The sequence below is a fragment of the Dendrobates tinctorius genome, unplaced genomic scaffold (genome assembly GCF_039654945.1).
Source record: "Dendrobates tinctorius isolate UK_male_01 unplaced genomic scaffold, ASM3965494v1 ptg000456l, whole genome shotgun sequence".
NCBI classification, from domain to species: Eukaryota; Metazoa; Chordata; class Amphibia; order Anura; family Dendrobatidae; genus Dendrobates; species Dendrobates tinctorius.
The window spans coordinates 1118262-1138551 of record NW_027362118.1 but is presented as its reverse complement, the minus strand read 5'-3'; the positions used below and the strand labels follow the sequence as shown (position 1 = coordinate 1138551).

Below are 20290 nucleotides of genomic sequence, written 5' to 3'. Positions count from 1 at the left end.
ACAAAAGGCAGAGCAAAACTTAGCTTTGAGAAGCAGAAATCAGACTGGTCTCCAAGAATCCAGCAGGAAAATCACCGGCAAGGCAGCAGGGCGTCGGCTGCCTTATATCCAGTCATCAGTTCCTGTGACCCAGTCATCATCTACCTGCTCAGCTGTTTGGTAATCAGCCTCACTACCTTCCTTCACCAGAAGAGGGAGTTCATCAGACCTCACTGGTGAAGGGAAAAATGAACTCACAACAGTGTTCACAACACCTCTCCTCATCGACTTGCATTTATACACAGTGGAATTCCACTCTGCACATGTTGCAACGACTGTGGCAGCAGCAACAAGCCCTGATGCAGTATGTCATGTCATATAGCCTGGGCCAACACGTCACATTTACAAAGTGCGCACAGATTAAGGACCTCTGCACCCTTCTGCAGTTTTGAAATGGCTACTGAGATGGTTGTCACTGATGCCGCCATCATCAGCATCACTATTCTGGTCATCTACAGTATATGCTGCAGCAGACTCTGAATAGCCAGCGGGAAGAGATGGTGGTCCCAGAAGAGGAAGCAGAGGAGGATGCAGAAGGGATATTGTCTCTAAGTTCAAGACTGTCGCCACACAGGTGGGTGCCAAGGGAGGGTGGATTACTGTGATCGAAGGGGGTTGGTGATAACAGACAAGCTGTTACCGAAGATGCAAGATCCGAGGAACAAATGGAGGAGAAAGAGGTGATGGGCGAGTAACTGTCAGATGAAGAGGATAATCCTCCCCTCTCTGTTGTTTGTGATTGGCGGGATGGGATGGAGGAAACGAGCCTCATTGTTACCCAGCCACCAACACAGCATGGGCTTGGACCTCATGCCCTACATATGAGTGCCTTCTTGCTGTACTATCTGCAACATGATCCCCGTATAGTCATGATTAGGAATATTGCTGGCTACTGGGTTGCCACTTTATTAGATCCATGTTATAAAACCAAATTTTGCCAGATGATTCCCGCCCTAGAAAGGGAATAGCGAATGCTGGAGTATTGAAACACGCTTTTACACAACCTTAAGAGAGCTTTTCCCTAAGACAGCAGTGAAGCACACCGTTCACATCGCAGCTGTAGACTTCCAACCTCCGGACCGTCAATTCTTCAACGCCAAAACATTAGCAGCAGCAGCAGTGGTGGAGGTAGAAGAAGCAATTTCTGTGAGTCCTTTGACACTTTTTTAGGCAAATGCATGACGTGGGTTACTTGCTTACGTATTTTACCCAAAATATTAACTAATACCTCTCATATTTTTTATATGTTTTTTGCACTGTATTTTTCAGGGTGCAGTTGGGCCTATTCGGTCTTGTAAACTGTGGTGTCTGATCTAATAGTATGGGCGTAACTAATAGGCTGTTAGCCTGGATGATGTGCATTACCATTGTGTGAACAGCGCTGCATACAAGTCTTCATTGTGCATTAATATACCAAGCAACCGCCCCTCCATACACTGGTAGGTTGTGAGTGGTTGTCTCATCGGTATTCTTGCACCTGTGTTGCCCTCATCTTAACTATATTGGCCCACTCACCCTGATAGTGCATTTGTTTGGAGGCCTGGGCAGGTCGGCATCTCTGCCTTTTTGCTTTGTTTTTGAACATTTGACATTTGCCTGAATTTTTATATCTACACATGATTTACACAAATTATATTTTCTTGTCTTAACTCTATACTATTTACCATTAGAAGCTGTGTATTTTTGTAATTATTTGTATGTATACATGATTGATTACCACTTCTGTCTCTGTAAAAACAATCCCCTTTAACCCCTTTCTGACATCGGGTGTAAATGTATGAGGATGTCGGACTCTTTCCTTTTGATGTGGGCCCCGGCGCTGAGCCCACATCTTTTCTCGCACATGATGGGCCAGAAATCCCACACATCGGTGACCCTGTCACGTGATCGCGGGTCACCGGTGGGTTGGCATGACAACCAGAGGTCTCCAGCAGACCTCTATGGTTGTCACTGCCGGATCCTATGAGTGCTGCCCAGTGGTCAGCGCTAATAGCAAGTGAGCAACTCTGCTACATGCAGGTGATCTGATCATTGCCTGTATGTAGCAGAGCCGATCGGGTTATAGCAGCTTCTAGCCTCCCATTGAGACTATTGAAGCATGCCTGTGGAGACATGGGGTGGTCAGCGGGTGCCCCCGTCCACTGGCCAAAACCACATGGATCAGGGATCGTCCCACCAAACGCCGGCTCTCCCTTTAACATGGGCATAATGCTACTCAGACAACACACAGTGAGGGTAAAACAGTGTGGTAATGCTTTATTGAAGGCTTTACCACAAATCAGGCAGATAACACATAGAACAGTCCCAGCAAAATACCCAACAGTCTCACCCTTCCACTGATTCACTCCCATTGTCGCTACCCTACCTGTGGCACGCACAGAGAGGCTGTAACGACAAGTGTAGGAAGATGACAATCCATTCAGTCCATACAAGGTAAAAGGCCAGTTGATCCAAGGATCACAACCTGGCTTCTCCAAACATATCTATGGTTCAGCGATGGTGAATGGAGCAGATCTGTATTCTTCCAACCAAGGCTGAAAACCCCTAGGTTGTTTCCTGTAGAATGATAGATCTGAGTCTCTCGTGATGTAAAAACTATACGAAGTATATAGTTTGAAGTCTGGGATCTGCCAATATGTGGCTAGTTTTCTGTTTTGGATAACATGATACGATTTAAGTTTTTTTGTCTAGTCTCGCTTGAATATAGATCAATATTAAATGTCTCCTGATGAGTCGCCTTTGGTGAGGACGATGAAACCCGTAGAAATGAGAGGCTTGGAGAGTGAGTGTGTAAATGTCACCTCACCCTATATACTGAGATGTAGGGTATATGTTTTTTTCTATTAGTCACCTTCTGACTAACTTTCAGGGGGTGAATTATGGGTATAGTTTTATATTTGGAATTGATAAAGATTAGTTTTATCCTTTTGTCAGCAAACATGAGGAATGACAAGAGACAACCCATTTAAGAAGATTCAATTTTGGTTAAAACTATGCCAACATTATGAATATAAAAAAGGCTTCTCCCCTATGTGATGTCTCTGATGTGTAACATCAGTTGATTTCCAAGTAAAATATTTCCCACATAAAAAACATGAAAAAGGCTTCTCCTCTGTGTGACTGCTCTGATGTCTAACAAGAAGCACTTTCTGGTTAAAATATTTCCCACATTCTGAACAGGAAAAAGGCTTCTCTCCTGTGTGAGTTCTCTGGTGAGGTGGCTCAGTGGTTAGCACTGCAGCCTTGCAGCACTGTAGTTCTGAGTTTAATTCCCACCAAGGACATCTGTAAGGAGTTTGTATGTTCTACTCGTGTTTGCGTGGGTTTCCTCCCACATTCCAAAGACATACTGATAGGGAATTTACATTGTGAGCCCATTGGGAACAGCGATGATGATGTGTGCAAACTGTAAACGGCTGCGGAATATGTTAGCGCTATATAAAAAGAAAGATTATTATTATTAAGATTCCATTTCTGGTTAAAACATTTCCCACATTATGAACAGGAAAAAGGCTTCTCCCCTGTGTGAGTTCTCTGATGGCTATCAAGATTTATTTTCCATTTACTATGAAAGAAGTTTCTCCCGTGTGAGTTATTTGGTGTGTAACAAACCTCTCTTTCTGGTTAAAACATTTTCCACATTCTGAACAGGAAAAAGGCTGCTACCCTGTGTGAGTTCTCTGGTGCTTTACACAATCTGATTTATTGCTAAAACACTTCCCACATTCTGAACATGAAAAAGGCTTCTCTCCTGTGTGAGTTCTCTGATGAGTAACAAAATGTGATTTCTGGTTAAAACGTTTCCCACATTCTGAGCAGGAAAAAAGTTTCACTCCTGTGTGAATTCTCTGGTGCGTAACACAATGTGATTTATGTGCAAAACATTTCCCACATTCTGAACAGGAAAAAGGCTTCTCCCCTGTATGAGTTCTCCGGTGAGTAACAAAATTTGATTTACGTGCAAAACATTTCCCACATTCTAAACAGGAAAAAGGCTTCTCCCCTGTGTGAGTTCTCTGGTGAGTAACAAGCTCTGTTTTCTGATTAAAACATTTCCCACATTCTGAACATGAAAAAGGCTTCTCCCCTGTGTGAGTTCTCTGGTGAGTAACAGAATTTGATTTACGTGCAAAACATTTCCCACATTCTGAACAGGAAAAAGGCTTCTCCCCTGTGTGAGTTGTATGGTGAGTATCAAATTGTGATTTATATACAAAACATTTCCCACATTCTGAACAGGAAAAAGGCTTCTCCCCTGTATGAGTTCTACGGTGAGTAACAAAATTTGATTTACGTGCAAAACATTTCCCACATTCTGAACAGGAAAAAGGCTTCTCCCCTGTGTGAGTTCTCTGGTGAGTAACAAGCTCTGATTTCTGATTAAAACATTTCCCACATTCTGAACATGAAAAAGGCTTCTCCCCTGTGTGAGTTCTCCGGTGAGTAACAAAATTTGATTTACGTGCAAAACATTTCCCACATTCTGAACAGGAAAAAGGCTTCTCCCCTGTGTGAGTTCTCTGGTGAGTAACAAGCTCTGATTTCTGATTAAAACATTTCCCACATTTTGAACATGAAAAAGGCTTCTCCCCTGTGTGAGTTCTCTGGTGAGTAACAAAATTTGATTTACGTGCAAAACATTTCCCACATTCTGAACAGGAAAAAGGCTTCTCCCCTGTGTGAGTTCTCTGGTGCCTAACAAGAAACGATTTCCATTTAAAACATTTCCCACATTCTGAACAGGAAAAAGGTTTCTCCCCTGTGTGAGTTCTTTGGTGTATAACAAGATTACATTTCTGGATAAAACATTTCCCACATTCTGAACATGAAAATGACTTATTTGCTTTAGGAGCAGTTTGTTTTTTAATGCCTCTTTTGTGACTTTGATTTTCCTTAGTAGTCGGTAATGAATCAGAAGATGGGACCTGTTTCATAGGATCAGATGACAGATCTTTGCTGTGAATGGATGATGGCATATCTAGAGTAACAGCAATCACTTGAGTTGTATCTTGTAGGATCCCAAGATCATCTGATTTAAAAATTGAAGATGCCAGCTGTCCATCTGATCTCCTGGTACGGTCATCTGCTAAGATAAAAAACAAATATTTTTAATAAAATATCCGAATTTTATATTTTTGAACATTTCTACTTAAACTGTTGTTAAATATTAATAATCCGTTAATTTCTTATAAGACTCAGTTCTGTACATTGCTTTAGCTGACACGACATAGGCTATTTTTGTAAGCTTGGCTCATGGTACAGGACAACTCCATATATACCGAGATTACGTGCTTTAAGAGACGTATATAATTCCTGGCTCACTGTAGAGGTCGCTGTCTCCTTCCCTCACCATCATGAAACACAGATGCAAGGATGTCATCTCTGCACGGACATAGCTGAACAGCTGGTATGTAACTTTGCTATTTGAGAAGCCGAACAGAGCCAGACGCCATTTTACCATTTGCCATCCCAGAGAAAGAAGGTGACAAGCTTTTGCTATGAACTAATGGACAATCTCTCTTTCACCTATTTTTATGTTTTTCTGTAATAATCTTTTCTTTGATGGAAGAATCCAAATAAACCACTATATTTTATCTGGTAACTAGTCCTGAGTATTTTACAAGAATACGCATTAATTTTACATTGGAGAGCCAGCCAGATCTGAATTTTTGTACTTTTTTGCGGATTTCCCTCAACTTGCCAAAAAGGGGGATTGAACTTTGCTAACGTCAGTCATATGTGCAAGTTATCAGGAACTCCACTCCTCACAAGAATCAGACAGAACCTAGAAGTGAGGACTAAGAAGTGCCAGAAGTGCTGAAGCCAGACGTGTGAAGACAAGAGCCCAGCGTTGTCCATCAAAGGAACAAGCTGAGACATTTCAAGGTAAGAGAAATGGATGTCATTAATTCTTATGTTAAGCAGAGTAAATTGAAATTTAAGTCTGTAGACAAGTCTAATCCAGAAGTATTATGGCTTAGCTTATATGCAGAGTGTGAAATGGAAAATCAGAAATTAGATTCTAAGCTTTTCAACAGAGAAAGAGATAAGTTGAAAAATATTCTACAGATGGTACATATATTTCATAGATCTGTGTCAGAGAAATCCAAAAATGATTGTGTAGAGGATAGTGATATTCCCGAGATTCACTGTAACGTGGAGAAACAGTTACAAGTAGCAGCAGCCATTCAAGGTGACCTTGCAGACGTGGAACAAGATGGAGAAGTAGGAGGAGACTTCAGAACTGACGTAGAGGACGTACAAGGGAAAGACGGACCACTAAAAATAGACGACTCACAGGCCCAACTCCGAAGTAAAGTAAGGAAAAGTTTGCTAAAAATATGCAAAATCATTCCTGCACATGATAACAAAATCCATGTTTGTAGAAACTCTGAGGTTTTTGAAAGCTGTGTTGATAAATTTGAGTTATCTAACGAGGAGAAGAATCAGTTGTTCAAAATGTGGATCCCTGTAAACTTTGCTAGGAGATTATCTTTAAAGTTATCTGGTGAAACACATGAGAATTTAAATGATAAAGACAGATTAAACATTCTCATTTTTTGTTCATCAAATGAAAATCATCCAGATATTGATATTCTTCAAAAATTAAGGATTGGTCGGAAGGAATGTACTTATACATTTATGTCCATATATGACCGTCTGTACAAAATGCTGAGTGAGAATGTCAAAACACAGTCCCTCATAAGGAGTTTTGTAAGCAAATTTTGGTTTTTAAATCCTGCATCTCGTGTTATTGCGTCACAAAAAGATTCTTTATTGGAATGTGCGCAATCCCTTGATTTTGCCAGAAAACACGAGAATCGTGAAAGGAAAATAAATTGTGCTAATTCTGTGAAGACAGGCAGAGTAAAATCTGATCAGAAGCCGGTATTAGCAAAGCCTTCTAAAATGAGTTTTCCCCAAAATCAAATCTATGAAGAAAATTACATGTTTGTTATAAGCCATATGGAATGATGCAAAGGATCACCGAAAAAACACAGATTGAGTTAAGGAAAATTCAAAGTTCTGATTTTCTTTCTGTAACAAAGATGGCCGAATGTGACAGACAGAAGCAGGTGGTGAGTGACATCATGGCCTGTAAACTGAATACTCTGCTCCAAGAATCTATCAGCTTCAAAATGGCAAGAACTTTTCAGGATATTTTTTGCAGAGAAATAAGTATGGGTTTAGGAATTGGCTAAAAAAGTAATTATATGTTGTGTAACAGTGTTATACAATGTATTAGTGAGTTATATGTAATTATTTTATAGAGTATAATTCTGTAGTTCTATAGTTTGTAGATATACATGTTCATACAGTATATACAGTATATATAGATGTAGAAGTAAAGATTGTAGAACTGTATTTTTTAATGAAAATTAAAATCTACTCCAGTAATAATATTTAGAATTATGAATATGATATTAATCTTCTCTTTTATTTTTCCTTAGAATTTTCATTTCAAAGCAGGACTTAATCGGGATAAATTCTCTTACAAGGACTTATGCCTTTATTTACACAGGAAGTTGCAATAATTGCATGATTTCATATTTAACACTTAAAAGGAAATAACTAACTGCATTTTAAAATGTGTTCTATGTGTGCCTTTACTGCATGGCATGAATGACAACCACAGCATGTGAAATTTGAACCTTATTCTAATAATAGGTATACCAGTATACCATGTCCCTGGTTTTAGTGCTGTAATGCCTACAGCCTTAGGGAAAGGATGTTTAAGGGGGTCTCAACTTTTGCAAACCAATGGAATTTTTTTCCAGGCCTAAATGTCAAGTATAGCTATACAACATATATTTATGTCATGTGTATTTGGGGAATATTCAAAGGAATATTAAGACTAAATTTAAATAGTTTACAATGCATTGATAATTAGGATAATTTGGGTTAAAATACGTGTATTCATCACACCTCTGTATGTGGGATAATATGTGACACAGTCTGAGTGACAGTGACTGAGTGTAGGAGCAGCTGCTGAGCGAGTGATGTGATACGTTTGTTGTGTGTGAGGCCTCAGGATTCTGAATGCAAGAAAAAAACCAAAACTGTCTTTAGGAGAAATATGCAGATCAGTTAAATTATTAGAATATTAGGATATATAATGAAATATTATCTACACAACATATATTTCTGTATTTCTATAGTAATTATTATTTCTTGACTTAGTTAATTGTGGATAAGTGCAATCGCACATCAAAATGGTTTATGAAGAAAATCTACATTTAATTTAATTTTTCCAAAGGATAATTTTATGATATTCAAATTAATTTTAATGGTTACACATCCTCAGACAAATAATGGTATAAGCAAGTATAATATTTACACAATTTATAAATTATTTTAATTTTGGTTTTGATAAATGAATTATTTCATGAAACAATATTTTTTGGTATTAAGGGGGAAAATATGTTTTTGATCCTGACTACATCATCACATTTGATTAATACCTCTTCATCACACATTTTAATAAAGAAGAAATATTAATAAGGTACAATGGTATAAGTATTGGGTATAATAACATTGAGTATTATAAAGAGTCATTTCTTTACACTAAGAAGAGTATTACATACAAAGTTGCATAATTTGAATATTTTGGTAACACGAGTTTATGACAATTATGAAATAATCCAGATCATGGAAATATTAAGGGTATATGTTACTGAAGACATACCGTATATACTTGAGTATAAGTCGATCAGAGTATAAGTTGACCCCCCTAATTTTGCCACAAAAAACTGGGAGAACTTGTTGACTCGAGTATAAGCCTAGGGTGGGAAATGCTCCATAGATTATTCCCCCATATGCTGCCCCCATAAGAAGCTCCTTAGATTATGCCCCCCATATGCTGCCCCCATAAGAAGCTCCTTAGATTATGCCCTCCATGTGCTGCCCCCATAAGAAGCTCCTTAGATTATGCCCTCCATATGCTGCCCCCATAAGAAGCTCCTTAGATTATGCCCTCCATATGCTGCCCCCATATGCTGCCCCCATGCTGCTGCTGCATGTAAAAATAAAAAAATGACATACTCACCTCTCCGTCACTGGGTGTCAGATTCTCACCTGTCCTGCGTCCATGGCTGCTCCCCGCTATCTGCCACGTCATCGGTCAGTGACGTTCAGACTGCAGGGGGCGCGGCGCGCACTATCCACGTCACCGTGCCCTCTGCTGTCTGAAGTCACTGACCGATGACAGACACAGACAGCAGCAAGCAGCCATGGATGCAGGACAGGTGAGTATCGCTATACTTACCCGTCCTGACGCTGTATCTTGAGCCCCCAGCTTCTCCGCGCTCTCTCTTCCTGCCTTCAGCGGTCACGTGGTGCCGCTCATTAATATGCGCATATTCATGAGTTTTAATGAGCGGCACCACGTGACCGCTGAAGGCAGGAAGAGAGAGCACGGGGAGAAGCTGGGGGCTCAAGACACAGCGTCAGGACGGGTAAGTATGACCTGACACCCCCGCCCCCCCCCCTCCGACCCCCCGGTGTATATGACTCAAATATAAGACGAGAGGGGGACTTTCAGCCCAATTTTTTGGGCTGAAAATCTCGACTTATATTCGAGTATATACGGTAACTACTCTGCATTTGGTATCAACATAAAGGCCTTATTTATATTTTTATTCTTATTCTTATTTTTATAGTGGTTTGAAAAAACCACTATATTGTAATCCGAACGCTGCTAACTTATTCTTCTTCTTATTATTATTATTCAGTTGATTTCCGCAATTAATGCGGCCCGAACCGCTACACGCACAGACTCCGTTGAGGTGTCGTTTCGAAGCCAGCATCCATGAGAGGTGTGCTAAGTATTTTTCGTGTCGATCGGATTTGTAGTTTTTGCGCAATTTGCGTTTGAAAATTTTTTTCCCGTCATTGGAATGCACTGTCTCCAATGCTTTTCAATAGGAAATGGCAAAACGTGCCCTGAGGCGATTGAAATGGCAGTTGAGCTCATTGAAATGCGCAGGCAGACCCAGTTACTATGCCAACGCCTACGAACGTCACATGACGCCCCAAGGACAGAGCTTCTGCCACATAATATCAGCTCTTAAAGCGAAACCCACAGCACAAATGCAAATCTAGCTTCATCACATGACACATGCCCCTGAGAGAATGTGTGCGCCAAAGTGGATTTAGAAGCCCAGTGAGCCACCCTGGCTCTTAAAGGGCCGACGCGCCAAAGTGATTCTTAAAGAGCCGGCGCACCAAAATGAGTCTTAAAGGGCCGGCGTGCCAAATCGAAAGCTGAGTGACCAAGGCTCCAAATCGGAGGCTCATAGACCCTGGCCTACAAAAAGGAGGCTGAGCAACCCTGGCATCCAAATCGGACCCAGAGTGGCCCCGCCCACCAAATCGGACCCAGAGTGGACTCGCCCACCAAATCAGACCCAGAGTGGCCCCGCCCACCAAATTGGACCCTGAGGAGCCCCACCCACAAAATCGGACCGAGGGGCCCCACCCACAAAATCGGACCCTGAGGGGCCCCACCCACAAAATCAGACCCTGAGGGGCCCCAACCACAAAATCGGACCCTGAGGGACCCCACCTACAAAATTGAACCCTGAGGGGCCCCAACCACAAAATCGGACCCTGAGGGGCCCCAACCACAAAATCGGACCCTGAGAGACCCCGACCACAAAATCGAACCCAGAGGGGCCCCACCACAAAATTGGACCCTGGGGGCCCCGCCCACCAAATCGGACCCTGAGGGGCCCCGCCCTCAAAATCGGACCCTGAGTAGACCCGGCCACAAAATCAGACCCCAGGGGCCCCAACCACAAAATCGGACCCTGAGGGGCCCCGGCCACAAAATCGGACCCTGAAGGGGCCCCACCCTCAAAATCGGATCCTGAGGGGCCCAACCAACAAAATTGGACCCTGAGGGGCCCCAGCCACAAAATCGGACCCTGAGGGGCCCCACCCACAAAATCGGACCCTGAGGGGCCCCACCCACAAAATCGGACCCTGAGCGCCCCCAACCACAAAATCGGACCCTGAGGGGCCCCAACCCCAAAATCGGACCCTGAGGGGCCCCGGCCACAAAATCGGGCCCTGAGGGGACCCGGCCACAAAATCGGACCCTGAGGGGCTCCGGCCACAAAATCAGACACTGAGGGGCGATGGCCACAAAATCGGACCCTGGGGGCCCCAACCACAAAATCGGACCCTGGGGGCCCCAACCCCAAAATCGGACCCTGAGGGGCCCCAGCCACAAAATCGGACCCTGAGGGGCCCCAGCCACAAAATCGGGCCCTGAGGGGCCCCGGCCACAAAATCGGACCCTGAGGGGCCCCGGCCACAAAATCGGACACTGAGGGGCGCTGGCCACAAAATCGGACCCTGAGCGGCCCAACCACAAAATCGGACCCTGAGGGGCACCGGCCACAAAATCGGACCCTGAGGGGCCCCAGCCACGAAATCGGACCCTGAGGGGCCCCAACCACAAAATCAGACCCTGAGGGGCCCCGGCCACAAAATCGGACCCTGAGGGCCCCCAACCACAAAATCAGACCCTGAGGGGCCCCGGCCACAAAATCGGACCCTGAGGGCCCCCAACCACAAAACCGGACTCTGAGGGGCCCCAACCACAAAATCGGACCCTGAGGGGCCCCGGCCACAAAATCAGACCCTGAGAGGCCCCGGCCACAAAATCGAACCTAGAGGGGCCGCACCCACAAAATTGGACCCTGAGAGTCCCCGCCCACCAAATCGGACCCTGAGGGTCCCCGCCCACAAAATCGGACCCTGAGGGGCCCCGCCCTCAAAATCGGACCCTGAGGGGCCCCGCCCTCAAAATCGGACCCTGAGGGGCCCCGCCAACCAAATCAGACTCTGAGGGGCCCAACCGACAAAATCGGACCCTGAGGGGCCCCAGCCACAAAATCGGGCCCTGAGGGGCCCTGGCCACAAAATCGGACCCTGAGGGGCCCCGGCCACAAAATCGGACCCTGAGGGGCCCCGGCCACAAAATCGGACCCTGAGGGGTCCTGGCGACAAAATCAGACCCTGAGGGGCCCCACCCACAAAATCAGACCCTGAGGGGCCCCGGCCATAAAATCAAACCCTGAGGGGCCCCAGCCATAAAATCGGACCCTGAGGGGCCCCGGCCACAAAATCGTACCCTGAGGGGCCCCACCCACAAAATCAGACCATGAGGGGCCCCACTCACAAAATCGGACCCTGAGGAGCCCCACCCATAAAATCGGACCCTGAGGGGACCCACCCACAAAATCAGACCCTGAGGGGCCACACCCACAAAATTGGACCCTGAGGAATCCCAGCCACTAATTCAAATCCTGAGGAGCCCAGGCCACCGAATCGGATCCTGAGGGGCCCCACACACCAAATCAGACCCTGAGGCCAAAGTGGCCCCTGAGAGGCACCCACATTTAAAACGGATCCTGAGTTGAAAGTCTTGCAGGGGCAGCAGCCAAGTGTCTCTTAAAGGGGCAGCCCAGGCACCATTTCAAACCGCTATCTGAAAATCTCGACTTATATTCGAGTATATACGGTAACTACTCTGCATTTGGTATCAACATAAAGGCCTTATTTATATTTTTATTCTTATTCTTATTTTTATAGTGGTTTGAAAAAACCACTATATTGTAATCCGAACGCTGCTAACTTATTCTTCTTCTTATTATTATTATTCAGTTGATTTCCGCAATTAATTCGGCCCGAACCGCTACACGCACAAACTCCGTTGAGGTGTCGTTTCGAAGCCAGCGTCCACGAGAGGTGTGCCAAGTATTTTTCGTGTCGATCGGATTTGTAGTTTTTGCGCAATTTGCGTTTGAAAATTTTTTTTCCCATCATTGGAATGCACTGTCTCCAATGCTTTTCAATGGGAAGCTTAAAACGTGCCCTGAGGCGACTGAAATGGCAGTTGAGCTCATTGATATGCGCAGGCACACCCAGTTACTATGCCAACGCCTACGAATGTCACATGACGCCCCAAGGACAGAGCTTCTGCCACATATCAGCTCTTAAAGCGAAACCCACAGCACAAATGCAAATCTAGCTTCATCACACGACACATGCCCCTGAGAGAGAATGTACGCCAAAGTTGATTTAGAAGAAGCCCAGCCGACGCGCCAAAGTGATTGTTAAAGGGCCGACGCACTGAAATGAGTCTTAAAGGGCCGACACACCAAATCGAAAGCTGAGTGACCCCAGGCTCCAAATCGGAGGCTGAGCCACCCCGGCCTCCAAATCGGAGGCTGATCGACCCCGGCCTCCAAATCGAAGGCTGATCGACCCCGGCCTCCAAATCGAAGGCTGATCGACCCCGGCCTCCAAATCGAAGGCTGATCGACCCCGGCCTCCAAATCGAAGGCTGATCGACCCCGGCCTCCAAATCGAAGGCTGAGCCACCTCGGCCTCCAAATCGGAGGCTGAGCCACCCCGGCCTCCAAATCGGAGGCTGAGCCACCCCTGCCACAAAATCAGACCCTGATGGGCCCCAGCCACAAAATCGGACCCTGAGGGGCCCCGGCCACAAAATCGGACCCTGAGGGGCCCCAACCACAAAATCGGACCCTGAGGGTCCCCAACCACAAAATCAGACCCTGAGGGGTCCCAACCACAAAATCAGACCCTGGGGGCCCCGGACACAAAATCAGACCCTGAGGGGCCCCGGCCAGAAAATCGGACCCTGAGGGGCCCAACCCACAAAATCGGACCCTGAGGGGCCCCGGCCAGAAAATCTGACCCTGAGGGGCCCCGCCCACCAAATTGGACCCTGAGGGGCCCCGCCCACCAAATTGGACCCTGAGGGGCCCCGCCCACCAAATCGGACCGAGGGGACCCACCCGCCAAATCGGACCCTGAGGTGCCCCGCCCGCCAAATCGGACCCTGAGTAGCCCCGCCCAAAAAACGGACCCAGAGTGGCTCCACCCACCAAATCGGACCCTGAGTGACCCCACCCACAAAATCGGACCCTGAGGGGCCCCGGCCACAAAATCAGACCCTGAGGGGCCCCAACCACAAAATCAGACCCTGAGAGGTCCCAACCACAAAATCGGACCCCGAGGGGCCCCGGACACAAAATCGGACCCTGTGGGGCCCCGGCCACAAAATCGGACCCTCAGGGGCCCAACCCACAAAATCGGACCCTGAGGGGCCCAACCCACAAAAACGGACCCTGAGGGGCCCCAACCACAAAATCGGACCCTGAGGGGCCCCACCCACAAAATCGAACCGAGGGGCCACACCCACAAAATCTGACCCTGAGGGGCCACACCCACAAAATCGGACCCTGAGGGGCCACACCCACAAAATAGGAGCCTGAGGGATCCCGGCCAACAATTCAAGCCCTGAGGAGCCCAGGCCAAGGAATCAGATCCTGAGGAGCCTCACCCACCAAATCAGACCCTGAGGCCAAAGTGGCCCCTGAGAGGCACTCACAGTTAAAATGGATCCTGAGTTGAAAGTCTTGCAGGGGCAGCAGGCAAGTCTCTCTTAAAGGGGCAGCCGGGTACGATTTCAAACCACTATCTGTACTTCCTTCAGGAAATACACATCTAGTTCTTCTTATTATTATTATTAAGTTGATTTCCGCAATTAATACAGCCCGAACCGCTACACGCACAGACTCCGTTGAGGTGTCGTTTCGAAGCCAGCGTCCACGAGAGGTGTGCTAAGTATTTTTCGTGTCGATCGGATTTGTAGTTTTTGCGCAATTTGCGTTTGAAAATTTTTTTTCCCGTCATTGGAATGCACTGTCTCCAATGCTTTTCAATGGGAAATGGCAAAACGTGCCCTGAGGCGATTGAAATAGCAGTTGAGCTCATTGATATGCGCAGGCACACCCAGTTACTATGCCAACGACTACGAACGTCACATGACGCCCCAAGGACAGAGCTTCTGCCACATAATATCAGCTCTTAAAGCGAAACCCACAGCACAAATGCAAATCTAGCTTCATCACATGACACATGCCCCTGAGAGATAATGTCCGCCAAAGTGGATTTAGAAGAAGCCCAGTGAGCCAAACTAGCTCTTAAAGGGCCGACGCGCCAAAGTGATTGTTAAAGGGCCGGCGCACCGAAATGAGTCTTAAAGGGCCGACACGTCAAATCGAAAGCTGAGTGACCCCAGGCTCCAAATCGGAGGCTGAGCCACCCCGGCCTCCAAATCGAAGGCTGATCGACCCCGGCCTCCAAATCGAAGGCTGATCGACCCCGGCCTCCAAATCGAAGGCTGATCGATCCCGGCCTCCAAATCGGAGGCTGAGCCACCCCGGCCTCCAGATCGGAGGCTGATTGACCCCTGCCACAAAATCGGACCCTGAGGGGCCTCGGCCACAAAATCGGACCCCGATGGGCCCCAGCCACAAAATCGGACCCTGAGGGGCCCCGGCCACAAAATCGGACCCTGAGGGGCCCCAACCACAAAGTCGGACCCTGAGGGGCCCCAACCACAAAATCAGACCCTGAGGGGTCCCAAACACAAAATCGGACCCTGGGGGCCCCGGACACAAAATCAGACCCTGAGGGGCCCCGGCAAGAAAATCGGACCCTGAGGGGCCCAACCCACAAAATCGGACCCTGAGGGGCCCCGGCCAGAACATCGGACCCTGAGGGGCCCCGCCCACCAAATTGGACCCTGAGGGGCCCCGCCCACCAAATTGGACCCTGAGGGGCCCCGCCCACCAAATTGGACCCTGAGGGGCCCCGCCCACCAAATTGGACCCTGAGGGGCCCCGCCCACCAAATCAGACACTGAGGGGACCCGCCCGCCAAATCGGACACTGAGGGGACCTGCCCGCCAAATCGGACCCTGAGGGGCCCCACCCACCAAATCGGACCCTGAGGGGCCCCGCCCACCAAATCGGACCCTGAGTAGCCCCGCCCACCAAATCGGACCCTGAGTGGCCCCACCCACAAAATCGGACCCTGAGGGGCCCCGGCCACAAAATCGGACCCTGAGGGGCCCCAACCACAAAATCAGACCCTGAGAGGTCCCAACCACAAAATCGGACCCTGAGGGGCTCCGGACACAAAATTGGACCCTGTGGGGCCCCGGCCACAAAATCGGACCCTGAGGGGCCCCGCCCACCAAATCGGACCCTGAGGGGCCCCGCCCACCAAATCGGACCCTGAGTAGCCCCGCCCACCAAATCGGACCCTGAGTGGCCCCACCCACAAAATCGGACCCTGAGGGGCCCCGGCCACAAAATCGGACCCTGAGGGGCCCCAACCACAAAATCAGACCCTGAGAGGTCCCAACCACAAAATCGGACCCTGAGGGGCTCCGGACACAAAATTGGACCCTGTGGGGCCCCGGCCACAAAATCGGACCCTCAGGGGCCCAACCCACAAAATCGGACCCTGAGGGGCCCAACCCACAAAAACGGACCCTGAGAGGCCACACCCACAAAATCTGACCCTGAGGGGCCACACCCACAAAATCTGACCCTGAGGGGCCACACCCACAAAATAGGAGCCTGAGGGATCCCGGCCAACAATTCAAGCCCTGAGGAGCCCAGGCCAAGGAATCAGATCCTGAGGAGCCCCACCCACCAAATCAGACCCTGAGGCCAAAGTGGCCCCTGAGAGGCACTCACAGTTAAAACGGATCCTGAGTTGAAAGTCTTGCAGGGGCAGCAGGCAAGTCTCTCTTAAAGGGGCAGCCGGGTACGATTTCAAACCACTATCTGTACTTCCTTCAGGAAATACACATCTAGTATTATTATTACAATTCAGTTGATTTCCGCAATTAATGCGGCCCGAACCGCTACACACACAGACTCCGTTGAGGTGTCGTTTCGAAGCCAGCGTCCACGAGAGGTGTGCTAAGTATTTTTCGTGTTGATCGGATTTGTAGTTTTTGCGCAATTTGCATTTGAAAAACATTTTCCTGTCATTGGAATGCACAGTCTCAATGCATTTTAACGGGAAAATGTTGCCATAGGGAAAACATGGGGCAATTGCGGGGCCCTGGCGAGATGGGAGGGTCCACTCACGCTGTCTGGGATACCCGCCGGCCGCCGCCACGCCCCCCCATGTACTGACCCCATCCTGCGCCCTCTGCGAGGGACCCACGCAGTGATTCAGCCCCTTAGGCTGAGTGCATATGACTTTTTAGCCCTGCGGATTTCTTCCATTTTTCCTGCGGTTTTATTGCGGTTTTAGTGCGGTTTTCCCCCTGCAGATTTGGAGACAGGGGAGATGGAAAACCGCACAAAAGAAGTAACATGCTGCGGATTTTGTACCGCAGGAAAACCGCGCCGAAAAATCCGCAGCGTCTGCACAGCGGTTTTTTTTTCCACTGATTTTAAGGCTACTGTACATCACAATGCGGATATGCAACGCTTCTGCGCGGTAAAATCCGCTGCGGATCCGCTGCAAATCTGCATCGTGTGCACACAGCCTTAGGGCCAGCAATGATCATCGCTTCCTTCGGCTGTAATCTGGTGTGCGGTGCCGGCACAGGACCTGTGATGAGGTCACAGGAGGGGAGGAGTCAGGGGTCACATGATCAGGGCGGCTGCAGGACTCTGCTGTGCTGGTCTCTTGTCATTATGGTGCTGGTCTGGATGGATGAGGTAACGTTTATGTGTGGGACAGTGGGGTCAGGGAGGTGTTTACAAGGTGGATGTAGCAGAGCTGTGTGTGTACTTGTGTGGGGTCAGGAGGGGTTTACAAGGTGGATGTAGCAGAGCCGTGTGTGTACTTGTGTGGGGTCAGGGAGGGGTTTTACAAGGTGGTAGTAGCAGAGCCGTGTGTGTACTTGTGTGGGGTCAGGAGGGGTTTACAAGGTGGATGTAGCAGAGCCGTGTGTGTACTTGTGTGGGGTCAGGAGGGGTTTACAAGGTGGATGTAGCAGAGCCGTGTACTTGTGTGGGGTCAGGAGGGGTTTACAAGGTGGATGAAGCAGAGCCGTGTGTGTACTTGTGTGGGGTCAGGAGGGGTTTTACAAGGTGGATGTAGCAGAGCCGCGTGTGTACTTGTGTGGGGTCGGGAGGGTTTTACAAGGTGGATGTAGCAGTGCCGTGTGTGTACTTGTGTGGGGTCAGGAGGGGTTTTACAAGGTGGTAGTAGCAGAGCCGTGTGTGTACTTGTGTGGGGTCAGGAGGGGTTTACAAGGTGGATGTAGCAGAGCCGTGTGTGTACTTGTGTGGGGTCAGGAGGGGTTTACAAGGTGGATGTAGCAGAGCCGTGTGTGTACTTGTGTGGGGTCGGGAGGGTTTTACAAGGTGGATGTAGCAGTGCCGTGTGTGTACTTGTGTGGGGTCAGGAGGGGTTTTACAAGGTGGTAGTAGCAGAGCCGTGTGTGTACTTGTGTGGGGTCAGGAGGGGTTTACAAGGTGGATGTAGCAGAGCCGTGTGTGTACTTGTGTGGGGTCAGGAGGGGTTTACAAGGTGGATGTAGCAGAGCCGTGTGTGTACTTGTGTGGGGTCAGGAGGGGTTTACAAGGTGGATGAAGCAGAGCCGTGTGTGTACTTGTGTGGGGTCAGGAGGGGTTTTACAAGGTGGATGTAGCAGAGCCGTGTGTGTACTTGTGTGGTTCAGGAGGTGTTTTACAAGGTGGATGTAGCAGTGCCGTGTGTGTGTACTTGTGTTGGGTCAGGAGGGGTTTAACAAGGTGGATGTAGCAGAGCCGTGTGTGTACTTGCGTGGGGTCTGGAGGTGTTTTACAAGGTGGATGTAGCAGAGCCGTGTGTGTTCTTGGGTGGGGTCAGGAGGGGTTTACAAGGTGGATGTAGCAGAGCCATGTGTGTACTTGGGTGGGGTCAGGAGGGGTTTTACAAGGTGGATGTAGCAGAGCCGTGTGTTCTTGTGTGGGGTCAGGAGGGGTTTACAAGGTGTACGGAGCAGAGCCGTGTATGTACGAGGTGTACAGAGCGGAGCCGTGTGTTTATGGAGCAGAGCTGTGTGTTTATGGAGCGGAGCAGAGCCGGGGGTGTACGGAGTGAAGCTGCGTGTGTACAAGGTGCATGAAGCGGAGCTGTGTGTGTACGAGGTGTATGGTGGGGAGCATTTATACCTCCCGAGTCCCAACCGTCCCGGATCCAGCGAGACAGTCCCGATTTTGAGAGAGAGACTGCCCCAGCCGGGAGCTTACTTTCCCCACGGGACACAGGAGTACACAGCAGAGCCCCAAGGAGCAATTTAAAACTTGCACGTAACGTTCTGCCGGAATTGACGTGCTGGAAGCTGACCAGAAATTAGGTAATTTCAGTAGGAGATTGTGACGGAACCATGGAGGCACTTCAGGGAATGCTTCAGATCCATCACCGTGTCCTCCTCTGACAGCGGACAGCGAGATCGCCTTGGAATCGGGGATGTCGGCCATGTGAGCGGATCATGATATGTCCTGCACCAAGAGGCTCAGGTAGGAACTACAATGGGAGCTGGGGTGCTATAGTATCTTTATAAAATCTTTCTGTCTCTGTTCTCTCTCTCTCTCTCTGGCCCCGCCCACCAAATCGGCCCCCGAGTGGCCCCCACAGTTAAAATGGATGCAGAGTTGAAAGTCTTGCAGGGGCAGCAGGCAAGTCTCTCTTAAAGGGGCAGCCCGGGCACCATTTCAAACCACTATCTGTACTTCCTTCAGGAAATACACATCTAGTTAATTTTCTAATCTATTTTTATTTTAATTCTTAAATTTTTATTTTTCCTTTCATCAATGTTTAATAAAGTAATATCTACTGAGAATATTGCTTCATTAAATATAGCGATGATATGGTTATTACAAAGGAAAATGTTTCACTTCTGAGTTATATGCAACAATTCTTTTATTCATTCATTCGCTCACTCATATATTCTTATTTTGGTTCATGGCTATACATTCCTACATATTATTAGTATAATAAATATATTCCTTATTAATAAAGATGAAAACATTGGTTACATAAAACACAGTGACACCTATGGGTTGAAAAAGGTAATTACACCTATGACATAAAAAAATGTTCTATCACATGAAGAATATGGATAATAATGTATTATCACTTATTATTGGTTTATTATTTCAAACATTGAAATCCATATACGGTACAAATTCTGATAATAATTATATGGATATTACTGATTGCTATGGTACGCTGTGATATTATAGGATAGGAAAATTACCAGATTTGGTATAGAATAGGGAATGAAGACTTCAAGCAAGATACTGAAATTACGTTAATAAAGACTTTTCATATTAAAATTGATTCTTATCAGTTGCAAGAAGAAGAATGCCGCTATCCAGAAGTCCCAGAAGGTAACAAAGCTATGATTACT

The 20290-nt window shown here is 47.6% G+C and overlaps 1 protein-coding gene across 1 annotated transcript in view; it reads right to left on the bottom strand.

Moving 5' to 3' along the window:
• Positions 1–3097: 3097 nt before the first annotated feature.
• Positions 3098–20290, bottom strand: part of LOC141077552 (uncharacterized) — a 30783-nt gene continuing 13590 nt past the window's right edge. Inside the window, exon 5 of the mRNA XM_073564554.1 lies at positions 3098–5125. Within this exon, the coding sequence (XP_073420655.1) occupies positions 3702–5125 (1424 nt within the window). The 3' untranslated portion in view covers positions 3098–3701. The remainder of the gene's footprint in view (positions 5126–20290) is intronic.